Source organism: Urocampus carinirostris, chromosome 16 (genome assembly GCF_059441175.1).
Source record: "Urocampus carinirostris isolate Australia breed hairy pipefish chromosome 16, RoL_Ucar_1.0, whole genome shotgun sequence".
Classification (NCBI taxonomy): Eukaryota; Metazoa; Chordata; class Actinopteri; order Syngnathiformes; family Syngnathidae; genus Urocampus; species Urocampus carinirostris.
In genome coordinates, this window is record NC_142364.1 from 14,553,231 (window position 1) to 14,576,452 (window position 23,222).

At 40.5% G+C, this 23,222-nt stretch overlaps 1 protein-coding gene across 1 annotated transcript; it reads left to right on the top strand.

The window, feature by feature from the left end:
- The first annotated feature begins 1,529 nt into the window (after positions 1-1,529).
- Positions 1,530-21,562, top strand: prkaa1 (protein kinase, AMP-activated, alpha 1 catalytic subunit). Its single transcript, XM_088355940.1, has 9 exons — positions 1,530-1,706; positions 6,131-6,272; positions 10,384-10,477; positions 10,640-10,784; positions 11,980-12,067; positions 13,028-13,252; positions 14,491-15,004; positions 16,502-16,628; positions 19,279-21,562. Exons 1-9 carry the CDS (start codon positions 1,610-1,612, stop codon positions 19,557-19,559), a joined length of 1,713 nt encoding a protein of 570 aa, XP_088212066.1. The 5' UTR covers positions 1,530-1,609; the 3' UTR covers positions 19,560-21,562.
- Positions 21,563-23,222: the final 1,660 nt, after the last annotated feature.

A 23,222-nucleotide genomic window follows, 5' to 3' on the forward strand; every position in this document is an offset into this window, starting at 1 on the left:
GCTCATTCACACCTAGGGACAATCTGGACCGGCCAATTAACCTGACATGCATGTTTTTAGAATGTGGGAGGAAACCGGAGTGCCAGTGCACGGGGAGAACATGCAAAGTCCACTGAATAAAAAATTATATACAGTGTGTATGTCATTGGTATATTACAAATTGTTTTCCGAGATAATGCATTTTAAAAACAGTCCGTCTCGTCCTGAGTTCTGATGTCATGTGAAGAACACCAGCACTCTAGCAACCCAATCACCATATTGAGAATGTCTAGGCGTTGTTTTACAGGTGGGTGAAGAAAAGGTGTAATAAATAGTGAGCAGCCAAAATGGGGCAAACTGGCAAAAATAACACACACAGAGCTAACGGGGGTTAAACCAGCCGGGACACGGCAGGCTAGTTGGCTTCCAAAGATGACAAAACCAGGACAGATCTGCAGAAAAACGGGAGGCTGGCTGACCAAAAACATGCAGTAAGCAGCCAAGATACCCGGAAGCCAACAAAAAACCATTACGATAACAAACAAGAACCTAGCCAGGGAAAAAATAATTTGCACGGCAGGCTAGCCAGCTAGCCGACTGCTAACTGGGCTAACTTGGAAGCCCAGGGGGCCCACACTCTAACGGGTGAGCTATCTAGACAATATTATATGAACTGCAAGACATGCGGCGAAGAACACTATCGTAAAAGTTAAAATCACATACCTAAGAGGAGGAAAAGGCAAAAAAGGAACACGCGGTGTACTGGTGACGTCACAGCTCCAGGGGATATGTGGTCAATCTGTCTACTCTGAGAACTATTTTCTCAAGAGTGATGGCGCGTGGAATATTTTGGAACACACCTACATGAGTGTGGAGAGGAACACTGCACGTTCTGTGCCTGATTGAAAAAAATATTATTTTGTAATGTTTTTAAGTATTTCCAGAATTTGAGTTTTGATTTAGGACAGCACGGCCGCACAGTGGTTAGCGCGTGTGTAGCACAGTTCTGGGGTCATGAGTTCTGAGGTCATGAGATCGAACCTCCTGTGCGGAGTTTGCATGTTCTCCTCGTGCTTGCGTGGGCTTCCTCCGGGCACTCTGGTTTCCTCCCACATTCCAAAAACATGCATATCAGGTTGATTGGCCAATCCAGATTGTACCTAGGTGTGAATGTGCCCTGCGACTGCCTGGCAACCAGTTCAGGGTGTCCACTGCCCGAAGATAGCTGGGATGGGCCCTAGCACCCCCGCGGCCCAACTGAGGATAAGCGGTGCAGATAATGGATGGATGGATGGAGTTTTGATTCAATGATTTTCAATTGACTAAACGATTTAAGTATTGATTTAATGTTTTCCAATTGATTTAATCACAACAGCAGTATAGTTTTATACGAATTTGTTGTGTTTGGTAAATAAATTTTGACCCGAGCATTTCGTAAGTACAGTAGCTCGGATGCTGAAAAAGTGTGAGCGCCCGGTGTAATTCACTATTTGTCAATAAAGCTTTACACAAAGAAAAAAGGACCGGCCCCGCCCACTACGTGAGGCGAGGAGCCTCTGCCGAAGCTGGGAGATCAGTCCATCTGCGCCCGCCGCTCGCTGCCTGGCTAGCGAAGCCAACTGCGGGGAAGATGGCGACGGAGAAAACCAAACACGAGGGCAGAGTCAAAATCGGACATTACATCCTCGGTGACACGCTCGGAGTGGGCACGTTCGGGAAAGTGAAAGGTAAGACGTGACAAGAGAGAACCAACAAGCCCTCCGTCCCCTCACTTCAGTGAAAGATGGTGGCCGGCGGAGCTCTTTAGCATGGCGGCTAATTCAACCAAGCTAACTTGTCAACCCGGCTTCGCACTTGTTGGCTCTCACGCTTACTCAGTTTTGCTCAACTTATTTGCGACAACGCCGGGCAAGGGCTAGTTTTGCTGTCGATCGCCAAAGAGCCGCAAGTCGCTCGGTCAGGTAGCCACTGTGAACTGGAGCTCGTCCTCCCGAGCTAATGATTAAAAACAAACAAACGGTTGCAAAAATCATTTTCCATTAAACACGAACCCTCAACTCAATGAATCGATTCCCGGCCATAGTTTTTTTTTTAAATATATAAATGTTTTAAAAGCAAAGCTTGCTAGGTGCTGTGGGTGCAGTCACGGTGCAATGAAGTTTTAGACTGAGGGGCGAAACCAAATGACGTGACCGACTCTTCAATGAAGTCTTCGGCCATCATTGTTTGTGTGCCTTTGTGTGTTTTTATAGCCTTGAAAGGTTAGAAACTACAGCATTTTCAAGTAGTGTTTTTAAATGTAACGTTCACGTACTGCAAAGACAAAAGTTATTTGCTTTTCCCTCCTTTTCCTTTAATCATTATAACATTCTCAATATCAAGTCTAGTCATGTTTATTTGTGACGCCCTTAATCACAAAGAGTCTCAAAGGGCTGCACAGATTATTGCAAACCACAGACTATTATAATAATAATAATAATAATAATTTCCTTTGTATTGTCATTCTTTGTAACAATGTACACAGAACGAAATGTCGATACACCTGACCCGTTGTAGCGAGTCGGTGCAGCCGCAGCCAGAGGGCGCCGCCATTATACCAATTAGGTATGTGTCGGTCGAGGCGCGAACCAGCGACCTCCCAGTCTCAAAGCCGGCACACTACCATCTAGGCTACTGAGCTGGTTATGACACATTCCCTGATCTAAAACCTTCATGAGGGCAAGGAAAAACTCAAAAACCTCAACATGAGGAAAATGGAGAAACCTTGAGAAGGGCCCGCACGTGAGGTAATCCCCCTTTCAGGATGACCAGGCTGCAATAACAAACAATACACAGCTATTGTCAACATAAAATATGGATTATTCATATGCTATAGAATAAGAGTGTGTTTTAAGCCTAGCTGCATAGGAACAATAAGATTTATTGTATGTGAGAGTTACTAAAATAAAGTATCAATTGTTAGAGAGAAGTATCCATCCATTTTCTGAGAAGCTTATCGCTGCTAGGGTCGCGGGGGTAATGGAGTACATCCCAGCTAACATCGGGCAGGGGGACACCCTGAACTTGTTGCCAGCCTGTCGCAGGGGGCACGGAGACATACAACCATAGAATAATTTGGACCGGCCAATTAACCTGGCATGCAAGCACGGGAGAGAACATACAAATGCATAGTCCGCCACCCCTGCTCTTACCGGTGAGCTCGCCGCTTCTATCAGCGCGGAAAGCAGTTAGCCCCACAATGCTAACAGCGTCATCCGGGATAGATGAGTTTAGCCATGTCTCCGTCAGAATTAAAGCGCAACAGTTCGTCATCTCGCGGTTCGATGTAAGTTCCACTTGTAAATGGTCCAGTTTGTTGTCCAGGGAGTAGCATAAATGGCGGCGCCCTGTACGGCTGCGGCTGCATCTGCTCCCAACAGTTTCTTACATTTTGGTCAAAAACCCCAGTCTTCGACTCAGTTTTTGAGGGCGAACAAAGACAACTCTAACTGCAGATTAATATACGATCGCAGTTTTTTGCTGGATATGCGAACATCCAGAAATCCAGCGCTCGTTGCTACGACCACTCTGGAGTGTTTACTTAGCCTCGGAGTGCTACGTCAACAAGACCCAGCGGCCTACAAAACCATTCCACCTAACGGTCTTTATATTGATGACAAAGACGTATTTTTGAATAGGAACAAGCAGGTTTCTTCCATGTGAGAAATAAAACAACAAATATATATGTTTCCGTAGTGAAGTGGTTAGCACATTTTCCCAAGACGCGGAATGTCACTGGTTCGAGACCAGGTGGAAACAGCTATTGGCCTGGAGAGGGATGGGCCCACAAAAGCATCGGATATATTCAATAGGTTCACTTTGGCTTTATTTGCCCAAGACACACCACAGGAAATGGTGCCCCTAGGACCCTAGTGGTTAAGGGATCCAACAAACCACCCAATCATATATAAAAAAATGTGTTTATAGACCTTAAAGGTATTTCATTTAGTGGAATGTTCAAAATTATCTGAAGTCAAGTCATGTTTATTTGTATAGCTCTTAATCAAGGTAGCACTAAGGTCCAGCAGCAAGAGTGATGACGCGCCGGAGTCCATTGCCAGTAGAAGATCATTTGTTACCTTAATCAGGGTTGTCTCAGTAGAGTGGTTAGCCCTGAATCCTGATTGCATAGATTCAAAAAGATTGTTCTCAGTTATAAAATCATTCAGCTGCTGAAAACATTGTATTGATGATCAAGTATTGTTCATGAATTTAACGTCCATGTACTGCAAAAAAAGTTGCCTTTCTCCTACTTTTTTTCCTAGACGCTATAAAAATGCACAATAGGAATAATTGGGATACTAAAATGAAGTATGAGTGTGTCTTTTATAGCCTTATAGTCTTTTATGGCCCTGAAAAGTTTTACACCTAGTATCAGGTAGAAACATATCTGAAAATTTTGTCGATGACGAAGTGGTGTTTATTAATGTAACATTCACGTACTGCAACATTTAATTTGTTTCTCCTTCGTTTTTTATCTGAAGCACAAGCATTGCTGCATAGTAACAAACAGGTATCGTCTATGTGAGAATAACAAATATAAAGTGTCTCTTATAGCCTTAAAAGATTATAAAACTTGAATTCAGTATAATATGGTTATTATTGTTTTGTAAGGCCATGCATGTAACTGCACTCTAAAACCTGATTTCAAACAAACTAATCGACAGTTTAGTTGCTTCTTTCATGAATTGAATTCTTATTCATGTGAACCTGTTGGATGTATCCGATGCTTTGTGCTCAAACACCTCCTTGATTTTTTTTTCTTATTTGCTGGGGCCGCTATGAACCTTGGTCAACAAACAAATTATACAGCACAACGCTTGCTAACACGCTTTAAAGCACTTCATTGATTGTGGTGTTTGGCAAGAATGCATTTCTATTTAATATAATTTGAAAAGATAAATGCGAGAAATTCCTTACAATTGGTTCATCCCTTTCCAAGCACACTTTTGACCCTTCTCATATAAACGCTTTTTTCTGATTGATCATAAAACCCAAATTCTAATCTTAAACTTAGTATGGTCTGCATCTAAACATCCTAGCAGACAGTTGTGCTGCCTCCAAGCACTAATGCTTCTGATCCATCTGCTAGAGTAAAAGGAAATGAGAGGCACACAAAAATCAATATCCACAGGCCTGCCAATACACAGCTTAAGGGAGAGAAAAAAAACCCTGCCGCTTGATTTTACATCAGTGGAAACAGGATCTACTTGCTTGTTCAATAGCCCAAGCTTTGCTGTGCAACTGACATTGGCCAACATTATACAGCTTATAGCAGGGGTGTCCAAACTTTTCCAAAAGGGGGCCGCATTTGGTCAGTTGAACATGTGTAAGGGCCGGCTACTCAGCCTGGTATTCCTTGACCAGTCCTTAATAAACTCTCCCGTCAAAAGTTTGCAGTGCTAGGCAATCAGCGTCGCAACTTTGTAGCTCGCCTTGGTAGCATTTTCATTTGACTCCCATGGTCTCGTGGATAAGCTCTGCTGTGTCGTTATAACAACTTCTAGTTACTTCACCTTTTTACAGCGTTCTTTTCCAGTTAACTTTTTGAAATTAGCATGGTTCTCTGAAAGCAGATGCAGTTGTTTTGGATTTTGGTTAAAAGAATACTCCACTTGTTTTTTCAACTTGTCCCGGAAGCAGTGGCCTTCACAGTCAACTTTCCTTTTTGTATTTACAGTCGGAAATGGGGTGGGCGAAAATTCTCTCTGAAAACTAAGAGCAATGTAGCCAAAGGCCATCTATGGTGAAATGTTTTGTTTTTGTACAAATTTGTTTTATACTGGCGGCCCACATATTATTAATTTTATTGCAGAGGCCACAGGCCAGTAAACATTTTTATCATGGGCCGTAACTGGACCTAGGCTAGACTTTGGACACGCCTGCCTTATAGTGTATAACTCCATCCAATTATGTTTTTCCTGTGTCATTTGGTGTGCTCCGAGATTGTGGTCTTGAAAACATGTGCTATAACTTAAAACCTTCTTTGTTTAGTCGTAAAAGCTTGGTTTGTTAGAGGTTATAAATGGCACCTTTACCGGCAACGAAATATTTTACTTTTTAAAAGCAAACTGACTCAGGTCTGGTAAATCCATTGCTGTCCTTCACACAGTGGGCCAACATGAGCTGACCAAGCACCAAGTGGCCGTAAAGATCCTGAACAGACAGAAGATCCGTAGTTTGGACGTGGTGGGCAAGATCCGGCGGGAGATCCAGAACCTCAAGCTTTTCAGGCACCCTCACATAATTAAACTGTAAGTCCTAGATTACTATACAACCCACGCGCACATCCTCTAATCCACCCTGCTGCCACATTATTGCCACCCACTGAGCCTTTTCTAGCCTCAAACGGTAGCCTCCAAAGCCCTACTTATTAGGAATGAGATTGTCTGACAAATTATTGTTTAGCATTATTGTTAAATATAGCTTCAATTAATACACCCAAGAGGATCAGTGGAAGAGGTGCAATAATTGAGAAGGTAAAGGGTACATTTAAGCCCTTGTCAAATCATTGATCTAACACGATGGTTATTATTTAGATGGAAATTTTTACTAGGATGCCTTGGTCAGAAAAAACACGCCTTTCTAAGTTAAATGATCCATTGGCATTCCATGCTGGACTCCTGGTGCGTTCATAGACAAAACACACAGTCAGAACGTTGCGATAAACAACGGAAGAGCTCTGGCCTATGAATGTTTTGTGTTTTTCAGTTATGTATGGTCCAAGGCAGAGGTAAATGCATGAATACAAACTACTATATTTTAAGATAAATCCAAACAAAGGTGCTAAATCTTGTCTCAAGACAAAAACTAATCTTCAGTGAATTTGAATACACTGTCTATTGTTTGTTGATATCATAAAACATATGAAATAGTAATGTCAGAGCCCGCGTCTTATATCCTATTTAAATATGTTTCCCTCCCACCATTACTCAAAGCAAGGTGTGAGCAGAGTCCTACTGTAAAATGGTCACAAAATAATGCGAATGAGAAGCCAATGATCATGTATTTACCTTCAAGTATGTGACATGGTCACGGTTTTAACCCTGGGAATCGAGTGGTCATAATTCATCTTACATTCTGTTTTGTAGATGCAAATCTTCATCATCTTTTAAATCTACAAATACTCGTCTTAAAAGCCCATAAGACGTCGGTACTGGCTTTTTTTCATAACTTGCACAACCTACATGCTTGAAACAATACCCACGAAATGATAAAAGGAGGAGGTCACACTCACGTGTGTTCTGATGCATCTTACTGGATACCAAATGGAAAATATATTATTAACATTTCTTCTTTAACATCCTTAAAGTTCGAAATATTCTACAGCGCTCCTGCCACCAGTGGTAGAAACACGGTATTGGCCTCCTATCCTGAGTCGTTAAAATGGTGAATATTATCTGAGAGCCAGATGTACCCATGAAAAGAGCCACACCTGGGTCACGAACCATATGTTCCCAATCCCTGGTCTAATGTTTTAGTCAAATGAATATTTTCACATTAAATTAATCCTAATTTATAATTACCGATAGCATTGCTGTCAGGAACATGGCTGAAAAATCAAAATCGCGGTAAAGGGTCCCACAGCTGTACATACAAAAACCGTTTTCACAAGATGGGAAGGCACACTGGTTGGAGCGCTTGATTGTTTTGGAAGTCTCAGGCGGTTCATTGGAGCAAAGCCACATACTAATTGTGTTTTTAGTGAGCAACTTGCTTTTGAAAAATGCCTCAACTTCCCAAAAGCCGCTTTAGCTTAATATGTCACCTTTCAATCCAAAAGGTAAACAGAGCTGCAAAAATGTTGACGCGTCAGACCCCTGAAGTTCTTAATCAACGGCCAGATTCACTCATCCATGACACGGAGCACGTCTCTAAAGCAGTGGTCGGCAACCTTTTCTGTACCACGGACCGGTTTAACGTCTGACTATTTTCCTGCGGCCCGGCCCGATAAAAACATCAGTAATAATAACAATAATAATTGCAACAAACAAAATCCACTGTGTAATCAGTAATCCACTTGGGAATCTAGATGACATGAAAAAACATTTGATTTTATCTGATCATCACACTATTTTTTTCTAGAATGTTGTGTTTCCTGAACTCTTTCCCATAATGATCCATTACAATGTTGTACAATGTGGCATTGTGAGTAAAAATAGTGTGATTATAAGATAAAATCTTATGCCATTTCGTTCGTCATCTACAATCCTGGTGGTTAGGATTTGGCGCTTTGACCACAGCGGTCCAGGTTTGATTCTTGATGCATCCGGTGTGAGCAAATGAAGTCAACCGTAAAACCTCGATATGACTCGCACCTAAATTTTGATTTATTTTTTGTGGGGAAAGAAAAATGCGTGTAAAATACCGAATGAGGAAAAAATATGGCTTTTTTTTCTTTCGGTGCGGCCCAGTACTGGTCTGCGGCCCGGTGTTTGCCAACCACTGCTCTAAGGCGGTTAGTTTTCACAAGACAAGAATTGTGTAACTCAAGAACTCTATAGAAATTAGCTATTGACGTGTAAATCAGTCAATCGAATTGAATTATGTACAGTTAGAAGTGTTGCAATAAGTATTTAAACTGAGCACAAATTGTTTTACATATCACATTAACAAGTAGCTGACTCAAATCGCAAACCCTGGCTATCATCAAAATGGACTCGGCTTTGTTTACATTGGCGGTGCTGTGCACTCTGCCCCACTGTTGGCAAAGATGGCATCTCTGACACATACAAAGAGGCTGACATTCCTCGACACGGATGACATGACGGCGCTATGCGAGCAATGTGGCACCTAGTGTTCTGTAACGTTGCATATCAAATCTGGGTCAAACTTAATACGGTGGTACCTCTTTATACGAGCACCTCCAAACACGGGAATTTTGATATATGGGCTTTCTTTGCAACAAAAAATGTTGCCCGCCATTCGAAGAAAAATCCAGGTCACGAGCAGTCTGAGGCTACCATTAAAGACCGCTCTTGACCGCTCAGCTTCAGCTGGTTCTAGTTTGCACATGCAACACCCGCAAAAGAATTGTGCTGTAATTTTATTGTTTTTGTTTACGTTCATTTAAAGTTACATCAAAGGTACGGTGTGTAGTTTTAGGTGTCCTTAGAAAATATTTGATTTTTTTAAAAATGATTACTTAAGTATTAACTATGTGTTTAAAATGCCCAACTGAGTTCAAAGAATCCTTTTATATATATTTTCACCGCGCTTATCTGCTTTTATCATCGGTGTTCTGGCTACTCAGCGCTTTAGGCTGGACGGAAAGCGGTAATGGGAGGGTTATAGTGCTGAGTGATTTTCTGGGCGTGCTGATCGGTTTCATTTATTCGAAATAAGTAAGAAAAGGACCGTTTTAAGTACAGTCCAAATGCTAACCCTAACCTTACAAAATATTAAAAAAAGAAGAGTTTATTCGAGCGCTTCTAAGTCATGTACATGCACGTGGCAGACAGGTAGCTTCACAGCGGGTGCCATGATGATTTCAGCCGGAATATGTCATCAGTAAGTAGAATACTTTTTGAAGTAACGGACACCACCTTTAACTTTAATTTAAGTGTACAGTAAGTGCTTACATCTCTCAATCTCACACCAGTCAACCTAAGCCAATTGAATTGAATTGTCTTTATTGTCAATGATATCAACCCTTTTGAAACATTAGACACCACACTCAAGGGAAAACATGTCATAAAGACTGTAAAGAGAAAAATAAGATAAAAGACTGTCGGGATAAATCGCCCTCATTACTAATGGTCGCAATTCCCCTTATTAAGCGATAATAAACCTTACAAACACAACACGGCAACTATTTAGTCACATCAAGACGTACTGTAGAAAACCGTGACAATATTAGCGATCTCTGATGACGTCATCTGCTACCAGGGAGAGAGACAATCCGCATGAGAGCTGAAATGGGCAAGACGAGATCGGTCTTCTTTAAAAATTGTTGTACGGTGTACAAAACGTAAACGATGACAGGTCTGTCCAAACTCCATCACTCCTTGCAATATACCCCCATCCCTTCTTCTGCACAACGCACACACTTTCGTAACAGCGACTCCATCGTTAGTGCTCATAATAACCTGCATTTTCTTCTGTTAATATCATCTTATTTATCTTATTACTGTACTTTTATGTTTGATTAATATTTGATCGTGTTTTTAGTGAGAATGGGAACGGACCAATTAGTTTTTTATTATTTCATATCAGAATAAATTGCCCGTTACACAACCAATCCGAGCTATCAGCACGATCCTGGAAAGAGGTAAGTTTGTATAAAGAGGTACCACTGTAGTCAAAATTGAGGAAATATGTATATTGTGATGTTTCTGAATGGCCAACCAATGACAATCCCTGTAGATATCAAGTCATCAGCACCCCGACAGATATTTTCATGGTGATGGAGTATGTTTCGGGAGGGGAGCTCTTTGACTACATCCTCAAGAACGGAAAGGTAAGCGTTTTTGATATGTCTTCCTCATTTAAGGTTTCTGTTTGATCAGTTTTAAGCTCAGTTGAGGGTATATGAGACCACATCGCCAACTTTGCAAGTATTCCCCTAAGAAGTCGGAACATAGTTCTTACCTGGCACTTTCGCCTTTCCTTTTTCCGGCAGTTGGATGAGAAGGAAAGCCGGCGACTGTTCCAGCAGATCATCTCGGCAGTGGATTATTGTCACCGGCACATGGTGGTGCACCGAGACCTCAAGCCGGAAAACGTCCTGCTCGACGCGCACATGAATGCTAAGATAGCAGATTTTGGTGAGTGGGGGTGACTGATCTACAAAATCATATTTGATCTTTATAAAGGAAAATGAAGGTGTCATAAGTTAGGTATTACAACAAATTTTTAAAAACAATATAATTTTAACAATTATCAACAATATAATATTATTTAAGAATAACCTTTTTGTGCCAGTTCATTATTCTGATCAGTATATAAAGAAGAATTATACAAACTATGGCTGTTTGTGGCACACAACCATATCTTAGCGGTCGGGAGCATATAACAAAAATCATCATCCTTCAGAATGTTCTATATAGTTTAACTTTATTTAAACATCCAAAGATGACAATTTAGAGAGCTAAAAATAAGCTTCATGGGCAATTTGCTATTGTACTTGATACATTGCAAAAAAAAAAAGATACCTTTCTCTGATCTATTTTTCGAATGATTTGTCTTCATAAGAAAGAAAATCAGACACTTTAGGGATAAAGTAGTGAATTTGCTCACTGTTTAATCCATTACCTCACTTGTTAACCAATAGTTGTCATTATCAACCTTTTTTGTCTACATGCACAACATACAGCACAGATAAGATTACTTCCTCTCACCCTACGTGTAAATAACACAAAAAATACAAATGGCAAATAACAACTAGGTCAAAAAGAAAGCAAATAAAAATATGAGATCATATAATACGGTCTAGAATAAAGTGTGCAAAGTGTAAGTCAGAACCTAACGGTGAATCAAACAATTCACTATCTTTTGAGTATGTATATTATGTTGTAGAAAATTTTAAATTCTACTCAATATTATATTAAATACATTCAACAATAATTTGAACGAGCCAATATTTTTATACAAGTTGAAAAATCAAAATATATTTAAAAATATGTACCGTAAATATACAGGACTGTGAATCTTTATATTTTTTATATGATTCAGAAATATTGAAAAAACTAAAATATATTCCTCAGAAAATGCTTAGACAAATATACATCTTTATTGATATTTTTTTTATAAGTGTAAAAAAAAGATCATTTGAAAATACAGGACTGTAACCTCAGACTATGCTTCATATTGTTTTACACCAACAATGGAATGTAAATGTAGTTTGAAATTTAAGTATGTACAAATAATTAATAACAAGATTCTGTGTACTCAATATTGTTTATGTAACATTTTATTTTCAAATGAACTCTTGACGACGTTTGTGGTCGCATTTGTGTACAGGTTTATCGAACATGATGTCAGACGGCGAATTCTTGCGAACGAGTTGTGGTTCACCTAACTACGCTGCTCCTGAAGTGATCTCGGGAAGGTGACTGATGTGCATTAGCTATGTTGGGCACATTACTGAAAAACAGTAATTAGTTACAGTCACTAGTTACTTCATTTGAAATGTAACTTTGTTATTACCTATATTACTGACACCGAAAAAGTAGAGCCTTACTCCGACTTACAATTGACTATTTACTCGCATAGATGACAACCCCCTAAAACGTTTTGCAGTATCCACATAATGAAAGAAAAAAAAACATCTACACAAATGTGGAAGCAGTGAACCCTTTATTGGTTTTGGCCTATGCAATCCTGCGAGTTTGCAAACAAATGCCGAGCCGAGACACTCCTTATCCATTTGGTCTCTGGGCTTCAAACAAGATCTTCTTTTCCAAATTAGGGTACTATCCAAAATGTTTCAGTTTTTCCTCCAGGCATGGTGTTCTGCAAAAATAATTTTACAAATAGAAAGAGCAAAATTCAGTGCACTGTTACTGTTAATTGTTTACATTTGCCCTATTGATAGAGTTGTTGTTCCTGGATTAACCACACCCCCTTCCCCATGTTTTGCCTACCATTCGCTATTTGTAGCAACCAACCAAATATATTTGCATTTAAGATGCCCCCTTTATTTGAACATTTTATTTTATATTTGTTAAGTTGGCGTTGATAAAAGTATTAAGTAGGGATTATACACGCATGAGGAGAAATTCAACACATTTGTACCCTATTATAACTGTTGTACTTTCTAGTTACATATAAACATGCCTAACTGTTGTGTTACTGGCGGATCTAATATTTGCATTTAATGTGAAACGCAGTAACGCTTTATGTAGTAACAACTGTTCAGTTACCAAACCTCATTAATAACGCGTTACAGTACTCGTTACCGTTCCAGGAACGTGTACCTTTGTAACGCGTTTGTCGCAACACTGTTCACTAGAACCACCAAAGCTTCATTGAATAATCCGTCATTATTTCATTTCATCCGTGACGTCAGATTATACGCCGGGCCTGAGGTGGACATCTGGAGCAGCGGCGTGATTCTCTATGCACTGCTGTGCGGCACCCTTCCTTTCGACGATGACCACGTGCCCACGCTCTTTAAGAAGATCTGCGACGGCATCTTCTTCACGCCGCCGTATCTCAACCCGGCCGTCACCAGCCTGCTCAAGCACATGCTGCAGGTGGACCCCATGAAGAGAGCCACCATCAAAGAGATCAGGTGAGAGGCAAGGGTGGGCAAACCATGCGGCCCGGCAGGCTTTATAATCTGGCCGGCCGAACGAAAATGGTCAAAGTATAATGACGGTCTAGAGTACTACTAATTTTTTTTAAAGTAGGGTTTTTAATTTTGGGTGCCAGCTTTGTCCCCATTCTCCTTTTGTGTGTCTACTACAAAATACAAGTACCGTATTTTCCGCACTATAGGTTCCTCTGGATTATAAATCGCACCAGCCAAAAAATGCATAATTAAGAATGAAAAGACACATTGCAGTATGGGTTGCATTTTTGGCGGAAATTTAATTGACAAAATCCCACATCCAAAACATAAAACTCATCTTGAAAGGCAAATTAAAATTAAATAGAGAACAACAGGCTGAATAGGTGTACGGTAGACAAACGTTACATAACTGACTGACATGCCTGGTAATGTCAGTAACAACATAACCTATTAAGAGTTTACTCAGTTAACTCTAGCATAAAGAACATGCTTACCCAACTATCCGTTTTACTCCGAATCCCAAAATCCGAAGAAAATCTTCATCCTCTGTATCACTTTTAAACAAGTTCCCCAACTCTGGGGTTTAGACGATGCGAGCTTCCTTCTTCCACGTCGTCACCTCTCCTCGCTAACTCCAAACCTTCTTTCCTCTGATCATTTACCGTTTTTGGCTGCATCTTTTGCAGCTTGTAATCTGCAGAATGTGATTTTATTTTTTTTGCGCCATTTCTGTCCAGCCCTTTCTCAGTTGTTTTTATAAATTGCCGGCAATGTTTTAATTATCAACACAGACCTAATGTGCACAAAAGTACTACTACAGAAATACTTAAAAATGCTACTTCGTAAATTCTATGGAAATACTCCAGATTAGTATAATTATACTTCAAAATTACTAAGAAAACAACAAAATACTACTACAGAAATACCACTATGAAATACTACAAAATTACTACTAGGAAATACTACTATAGAAATACTACAAAAAATGCTACCACAAATAACACTTAAATACTCCGAATTCCTACTATGGAAATACTACAGAAATACTACGAAAACTCAACTACAGTAATACTGCAAAACTAAATATACTTTGTGAGCATTTTAAAACCAATTTGAGACTAATTTTATTCAAAGCAAATATAAAAAGAAATACAACACGTAGATGTCTGTGTGTCAATTTGCCACGCCACTCCAAATGTTTGAGGTGTGAGGGCTTACGTCCTGGGCTTTGTCCACAGAGAGGACGACTGGTTCAAGCAGGACCTCCCCAAGTACTTATTCCCCGAGGACCCCTCCTACAGCAACAACATGATCGACGACGAGGCTCTGAAGGAAGTGTGCGAGAAATTCGAGTGCGCCGAGGATGAGGTGCTGGCCTGCATTTACAACCGTGACCACCAGGACCCGCTGGCGGTGGCCTACCATCTCATCATCGACAACCGCCGCATCATGAACGAGGCCAAGGACTTCTACCTGGCGTCCAGCCCGCCCGACTCCTTCCTGGATGACCACCTCACCTCGTCGGGGACTTCGGCGGCCGTGGTCAAGCCCCACCCGGAGCGCGTTCCCTTCCTGGTGGCGGAGACGCCGCCTCGACCGCGCCACACACTGGACGAGCTTAACCCCCAAAAGTCCAAGCACCAGGGCGTGAGGCGGGCCAAGTGGCACCTCGGTATCCGCAGCCAGAGCAGACCCAACGACATCATGACCGAAGTGTGCCGCGCCATGAAGCAGCTGGACTACGAGTGGAAGGTGAGACTGCGTATTTACAAGGGCTGGCTATCCATATTAATTTCCTGAATGAATTTGATTTTGATGTACTACAGTTCAGTTCACTGCAATGGAATCCATTATCAAATAATAGAAATACATTCAGGAAAATACGTTCCAAAAAGGTATTCACAAAGACTATTTCTTCATTTCAATTAGGCACTGAGCATGTAGTGTTCCTCACCACGATTATGTAGATATTTTGCCAAATATTCCGCTCGCCTAGTCTCAAAGTTGACTGATCTAGCTATTTTCCTTTAGAGCTGTTATGTCATTGAAGTAACACATCACTTTCAACATGGCGATTGTAGTGAACAGCGATTGCATACCGCTCGTTTCTGATTGTAGAAATGTGAACTTTGCTCTTCCTTACACTGGGGACCTTCTGACTGTTTTGTCCTGGTTGCTTGCTTAGACCTTTAAAAGGAGACTTGAGTAAGTTTAACTTCTGCTGTTAGAGCGTATGTTCCTTCTTTCCGTTCACCTCCTTTTAGAAAGGCAAATGTGGCTTTTCCTTTGTTTTCTTTCCTACATGTGTCGCGGTTGGTATGACTTTGTCCAGCTAGCTCCCCGTTTGCATTGGGGCTACCGAAGGCTCCCTGTTTAGTTTGCTCCCGTTTAGCCCCCAGAATGAGCCCATCTGGGTTTTGGTCACATTTTGCGTGTTTACGAATTCAGGAATACCTTTTATTATATAACAGGTTCCCACGGATTCTTGAAGTCTAAAAATAAGGCCTTAATTGGTATTAAAATGTCCTAAATCCAGTTTTCAAAAATGTTAAAAATGTGAGCACATTCATAAGATTTATATTTGTTTGAACTAAGTCGATTTAGTAAAAAAGGTCATGTTTCATGCATCATGATAAAATCCTTCATGAATGTAGCAGAACAGTTCTATGAAATGAGTAGTTTTCTGCCAGTTTTGAGGATCCACGATGTACTATAAACGTCCTTCTTAATTGTTTTCCATGTCTAAAGCTTTGGAGATTGTTATGATTTTTCAGATCGAAAGTTTTCAACTGGACCAAAATGTGAACTAAATGTTTAAAATTGCCTCTAAGTCATTTAGTGTTTTTTTGTTTTGTTTGTTTCATTTTTTTCTTCAACTTGGTCTTAAATTAAATTTCAAAAGGAATTAAAAAAGTGTCAATGAGTGTTGAATTGAAAGCTGTAGGAACCCTGATGGATGGCATGATAACAAAACCCTGAGAGTTGAAAAATGTTGAACTTTGGGAAAACAAAACGCTCATCAATGACACAGTTTACCCAGCCGTCTTATCACAGTGCACAAGTTATATTGATCAATTTCACATTTATATTTATATTTGAAAAATATTATATTTTTAATATTAAGTTCATGAGACTTTAAATACCGGCAGCCTGCCAGATTCTTCTTATGTATGGGCGTCACTGCGTTTGTAGAACATCAATTTAGTCCATGACTGAAACATTCATTAGTATTTTTTTCCCCTCTTTCAGGTCGTAAATCCCTATTACTTGCGAGTAAAAAGGAAAAACCCGGTGACTGGCATGCAGACCAAGATGAGCCTTCAACTCTACCAGGTGGACAGCCGAACCTACCTCCTCGACTTCAGAAGTATCGACGGTACGTCCTAAGCTCAACAAAATTAGTAACTTGCCTATTACGACGTTTTAACACCCCTGGCAATACAGTGGTACCTTTACTTTCGATCAACCCATCTGACAAAGGTTTCAGTATCTGATGTATCTTCCTTGTTATATGATTAGTTTTCCAGTAGCCGAAGTCAGTGACGCAACCGCTAGAGGTTCACACAGGTACGCACCAACAGCATGCTGCCTGGTTTATCAGCTAGGTGAGGCCCTACTAAACCCCCTGCATTAAATTGTCAAATGGTTTAGTCCATTGATTCTTTGGTTGCAGCAAGGAAATGCTGGAGTCTGCCTAGGTTCACAGTGCAGAGTTTAATGCTCATTTTTTGGGAGATGGTTCGCATTTCCAACTAAATGCCACTTGTATGTGATCTCCTGTGTGAACGCCACAAGTGTCCCGCATGCGCAGAAGAAGACGCGTGATCTCGCACGCAATGCGCTTAGTATTTCATAAAGAACTCATGGATGTTAACGGCAGAGCTTATCTAGCAATTCTAAGGGTATTGTGCTACCGGAGGCAGAACAAGTACATATAAACTTGTAATTTTCAGATGAAGATTAAGTATAAAGAGCACCAGGATTTGAACTATGGCATTTTGTGTGGGTTCATATTTGTAGTGCAGGTGGCATGAATGTGTCTCAACCATTCACGCAGCAGTCTCATTTCAAAAGATCAGATATGTATTTGATTCAAGACCTCATATAAGAGTGGTCTGGTGTTAAAAAAATTGGATATGAGCCGTTCAGATGGACTTTCAACAGATCAGATACAGGTCGCGTTTGTGCAAGAAAATCCGATTTACTGTGGTTTGAACCTAGCCTCTTGACGAAGACAATGATCCAGAGGAGATGGAATCAACTGCTGAAATTAAGGATGCGATCGCTTGCTGGGAAAAACTGCAGGCTTCTATAACAATATCCTAATAAAGCCAGAAGTGAATGGACAATGCAAATGTTTGAAACGTTTTAAAAACATTCTGCTTTTCGGACAGACACAGCAATCGTTGGATCGCTATTTTATGCGTCCAGCAGCACAGTGAGTGGAAAAGAGTCCCAAGTGGATTATATTTTCACTGACTTTATTTTTCATATTCATACGGTTGTCGTTGTTTGAATTGTTGTTGATTCATTTGTACTGTACAGCAACTTTATCATTTGCATTTCTATAGCCTTTTTTTTATATCTATCTATCTCTTGCTCTCTATCTATCTATCTATCTATCTACCTTGGTTATATCCCTCAAGAGGGGTAACCGACAGCAAGACAAACACATACAATAACAAAGAAAATAAAAGGGAAAAAAAACAAACATAACATTTTTTGGACCATGGCCAACCCAAATGCCCAAAAACTCAAACAAGTTAGGCACCTTGGCACCTAAGTCGGTCATGCTTTCGTCCCTCCAGAATGCGGCCATGTCACTTGGGTCAGGGTGACACAACACACTCTTGTTCAACAGCAGGGCCCGACAACTTTCACTAGTTTACCACTGCCGCATCTTAAAGGTGTCCTGCCCATCCCTTAGAACGCGCCCAAACATCCCACTATCCTTTCACAACACCTCTCCACTCATTCCTATCACCAACAATAGCTCTAGCTTTCACTAGATTTAGACCTCTTTCCTGCAGTGCATTCATAACACCATCTATCCACATCAATCGCGGCCTTCCCCTTGGTCTCCTTCCATTTACTTCTGCTCTGTAGATCCTCTTCAACATTCGCCCCTCATCAACCAACCAAGTACTCTCTTATAAACACGCTTGCTCAGTTCCACGACTACTCCAGTTCTGTCTCTCACAATTTAATTTCTCAATCTATCCAATCTTGTCACTCCTAACATACTCCTCAAACACTTCATCTCAAAAACATTTAATTTCCTCCTCAAATCTGCGTTCAGGCTCCAAGTCTCTGCACCATACAACACAGTCGGCACAATCGCACTCTCATACATACCCTTCTTAACATCCATACTCATACTCTTGTTGCTCATCACTCTCCTCAGAGCACCTACAACCTTGCTTCCTTGATTGACTCTGTGCAATACCTCGCACTCCATTCCACCAACTGCAGCCACATCACAACCAAAGTACCTAAAGCTTTCAACTTCTCCCAGCACCTGTCCATGCAACCTAATTTTAACGCCATGCCCACCACGTGAACACTTCATCACCTTACTCCTCCCAACATTCACACATAACTTACGCCTATCACATACTCTTCCAAACTCCGCTACCAACATTCTCAATATTTCCTCAGAATCAGCCAAAAGCGCTGTGTCATCTGCAAACAACAACTGACTTACCTGCCACACAGTTCCACTGTTATCTATCATCTCTACACCTCTGCCAAATACTCTTGCAATATTTATTTATACTATGCGGTATATTTAGGAACATTGACTGAACATTAGTGTGCCTCCAGGTCAGTTCCACTTGATTTAATGGGGCTTTTGGTTGCATTTTATGACTTTGGAACGGATGAATCTCTTTTCCATTGATTTTAATGGGAAAACGTGTTTCGGTTTGCAACCGTTTTATATTACGACCTTACTGCTGGAACCAATTAGATTCGTAAGTAGTGGTACCACTGTATTTCACCTTTATCGCTTACCGGTGTTTTCCCAGACGAGATGTCTGAAACCAAATCCGGCACGGCGACCCCACTCCGTTCTGGATCGGTGGGAAACCACCGTGCGACTGTCAAAAGCGAGACGGATGGCGCCGAATCGCCTGCCGGCGCGGCCCCGCAGCCCAAGACTGGCGCAGAGGGTTCACTAGCGTCTTCGCTCACCTCGTCCATCGACTCGACAGGAGGCGCCGACGTCCTGGCCGTCCCTCGGCCGGGCAGCCACACCATCGAGTTCTTTGAGATGTGCGCTAACCTCATCAAACTGCTCGCACGATAGCTTGCCATAGCCTTGTCCCATCTACCAGTGTTTTTTTTTTTTTTTTAGGTTTGTTCTTTTTTAGCAATAAGCATGCAATTCAACAGCCGCTCGAGCCCCGGACGGCAGAGGGGGAGAGCATATATCAGATGGATACTTTAACACCCTATCGAGTGATTACACTGAAATTGTTGTACTGTCGAGCCAGCTAGCTTCCAGTGCAAAAAATATTGTAAGATCAACTTTTTGTGTTTGTTTTTCCTGTGCGGGAGAAGGAAGAAGAAGCACATTTGCACACTTTATATCATTCCTGCTGCTCTTATTTTGTTTTTTCCCAAGCGACGACGCGCTCTTCGGGCCTGTCAGGAAGTGCAATGATAACCCCGCCCCTTTCCAAAGTCACTTTTTGGGTTGAAGTTATCATAAGTCATAAAGCGAGATGTTGAAATAGTGCTTTAGCGCCATCTTGTGGAGTCTTGGTAGAAAAGGTTCAATCGGGCATTCAACAGCAAAGTAGTGCTTTGACACCTTTATTTCGGGGGGGGGGGTTTAGGTCACTCGCAATTGTGTAGGTGGCTTAAATATATCAACATTCAGGGTGGATTTACACTACAGATCTCAAAGATATCAATGACATCCACCGTTATAGGGACATTGTGTATTATTTTTCCACCAAATGTCACTGTAAGGACTGCAACCCAAAACGAGTGCTAAAAAGCACAAGGAATAATGTAAATGAAGGAGACTCAAAATGACCAAAACACACCATTTTACTTTATGACCATCCTTTTTGAGGTTTTTGGGTACCTGCAGCAGCATGATAGCGGACAATCATGCCAGCTCCGTCTAGGTGAAGCTTATGTAAAATAAACACAAATTCCTTGAACGCTTTTTAAAAAAAAAATGTACTAATACATGCTGTTTCTGGTAATTTTGCTTATTATTCAAATCCATATTGTTAGTTTTAATATTTTTTACCAGGAAGTGCTAAATAATAAACAATGTCCCTTTAACATAATGACACATAAATAACCAAGTAAACAGTCATTGCTTTGAATATAACAAAACAGCCAAGTTCAAATTGCAAAATCAAGGGTGTATAAACTGAGGCACAGGGCCACCTGTGGCCTACTGACTTTGTGCTTTGATACAAATGATATTTGCCCCTAAGATTCTAACTACTCCCATCTGTGCCAGTTGCAAAGTGAAACCACAAAAGGCGCCAACAACTAGTGGATGTGTAATTTTTGTCACCCAAACCTTGCTGTGTAAATCCAGCCCAATTGACAATACAGGGTGTGGTTCCCGAGATCTATTGCTGGATATTTTTTTTTCTCCTATGCCACCTGTCAATCTTAAATTGATCACAGATGGATATATTCTTTTTTCATTTGTTTATCAGCCCGTGTTAAACACCCGAGGCGGGGAGTGTGTGAATTGCCAAGAATCATGTGCCTACTTGATGATAAATGTAAAGGACAGTATTTCAACTTGACAATCTGAAAATTAGCACCCCCCTCGTTTTGGAGCTTTCAAATACTGACCTTTTTTTTTTTTTTTTTTCGTTGTGTATGGCTAACTATTACATAACATTTCTTATTATTTGCTTCTATTACAGTGTAGATCTTCTGGAATTATATTGTAGTGATGAATATTTGCCTTTGTTGTCCGTGCAGTTTGTTATAAATGCCATGACGAAGAATTCCTTACCCTTTTCACGTGTGGATTTCATGACCTTAAAGAACTACATGCAGCTGTTTGTTTTGTTTTTTTCCCAGACAAGCGTTTGAATGTGTCACAAAAATCGAAATTGTTTTATCATCTGCTGTCAGGTTGCCTTATTTGGTGGGAGCGGGGAACCTTCTAAGACCCCAGAAGATTAAATTCATTGTTTTCATTATTAATGCTATTGAAGATTGAAATAGGACCAAAGGTTCCCCGCCACTGCCTCATCTTTACTGTTTTCCGTTTATAACTGTTTTGATTCTGAGTAATGTCACACGTTATTAAAAACAAAAAAATATCTATTTCTTTTATATCCGGTTTTATTTTTCCTAAACTACTTTGGATATCTGATCTGGAGGTGATTGGTCTTTCATTCCTCCCACTCTTGAACAATACATTTTGTTTTCATCAAGCAGTATCAATGGTTGCTGATTTTGACAGGTACAAAATGGAAATATGTTGATTACTACATTTCATTCCCAATGAACATCTAAGTTGACTTTCGGAAAACAAAATGGAATATAGTCAGAATCGTGGATTTTAGGAAAGCGTATAATTTTTGGAAGCTGTTTTTTTTCCTCCCATGTATGCATGTAGAAAATATGAGGGGGGATGTGACGAGTGGATTTTGTCTGTTCCGTGTGTAAAGGGACCCCAGATGAGTGTCGGAATCGTTTGTATACACAAATGCCTAAATAAACTGCTAAATTGCACACAAACTTTTAAGAAGGACTGTCGCTTGAGGATATTTTTTCAGGTTATTTGAATGATTTGGCGCAAACTCCAATATTTAAGGAAAGTTGCCATTTTGAATGTGTCAAATGTGACTAAAACTAATACCGGTTAGTTTGGGTGCCAGAAATCCTTAAAATATTCGTATGTTTTTCTAGGATTGAAAAGTGCTTGCATTTTGGGTGAAGTGGTTGTTGATGCTTGAAACTGTTGCCATGTTTTTTGATGAGTCGGCTTAAAAATAATGCAGACACTGCTCTCTGGCGGCTTTGCTTTGCTATTGTATTTCTCCTTCCCTCACGATTAACGGCAACTGGTATTAATTTGTATGGCATTGTCCTCAAAAAGCGTCATAGTCCCCTACTACGGATCATGCCCAAGAGGACAGTTTGTATGCATCACCTAAACCGGTCACTATAAAATATGTATTATAAAAAGATTGTGCATCAATTATGGACATTTACTATTTCCCAGTGGTAAATTGTAATGGAAAATTTCTGCAGCTGAAAATACGAGCTATGTATAACTAATTTTTACTTAAAACCTAATGCCTTTTCCTATGTATATCAACTACATCCCTAGCGGTATAGTGGTTAGTATTGGGCATTCTCACTGCTGTGATCTGGGTTTGATTCCCATTGCATCCAATGTACAAATGTGGTCAGCGATATGGTCATTGCTTGAATACGATAACATACAACCAAAAAGCCTCTTGTGGAGACAGTAGCTCAACAGAGTGCTTGTCTTGGTGCTGAGAGGTAGCATGTTCAATTACCGGCTTCTCCGAGCTAACTGTCGAAGTGTCCTTGGGCAAGACACTAATTCCCTAATGTCCCAGATAAACATTTAGGCGCCTTGCATGGCTGTTAAAGCTATCAGTGTGTGAGTGTGTGTGTGTGAATGGGTAATTGTGAAGCGCTTTGGGAGGAAAAGCGCTATATTAATGCAGACCATTGTCATTGTCTTCAGTGACTTGAAAAGTGCTATTTAAATGCAGACCATTTAGCATTTATCTCCAAAACAAATATATTTCACGATTTACTCAAAATCTAAAAATAATTTCTTCATAAATGCACACACAACATTAAACATCGCATATATGCATTGCAGATACATTTGGGGCCCCGCAGAGTACACGATTCACACCGGATTTCTCCCTTTACTTGTACTGGATAAATTGGAAAAATTGCTTTGAAAGTCTTTAAAAGTGCTTGTAATTGGCCATGA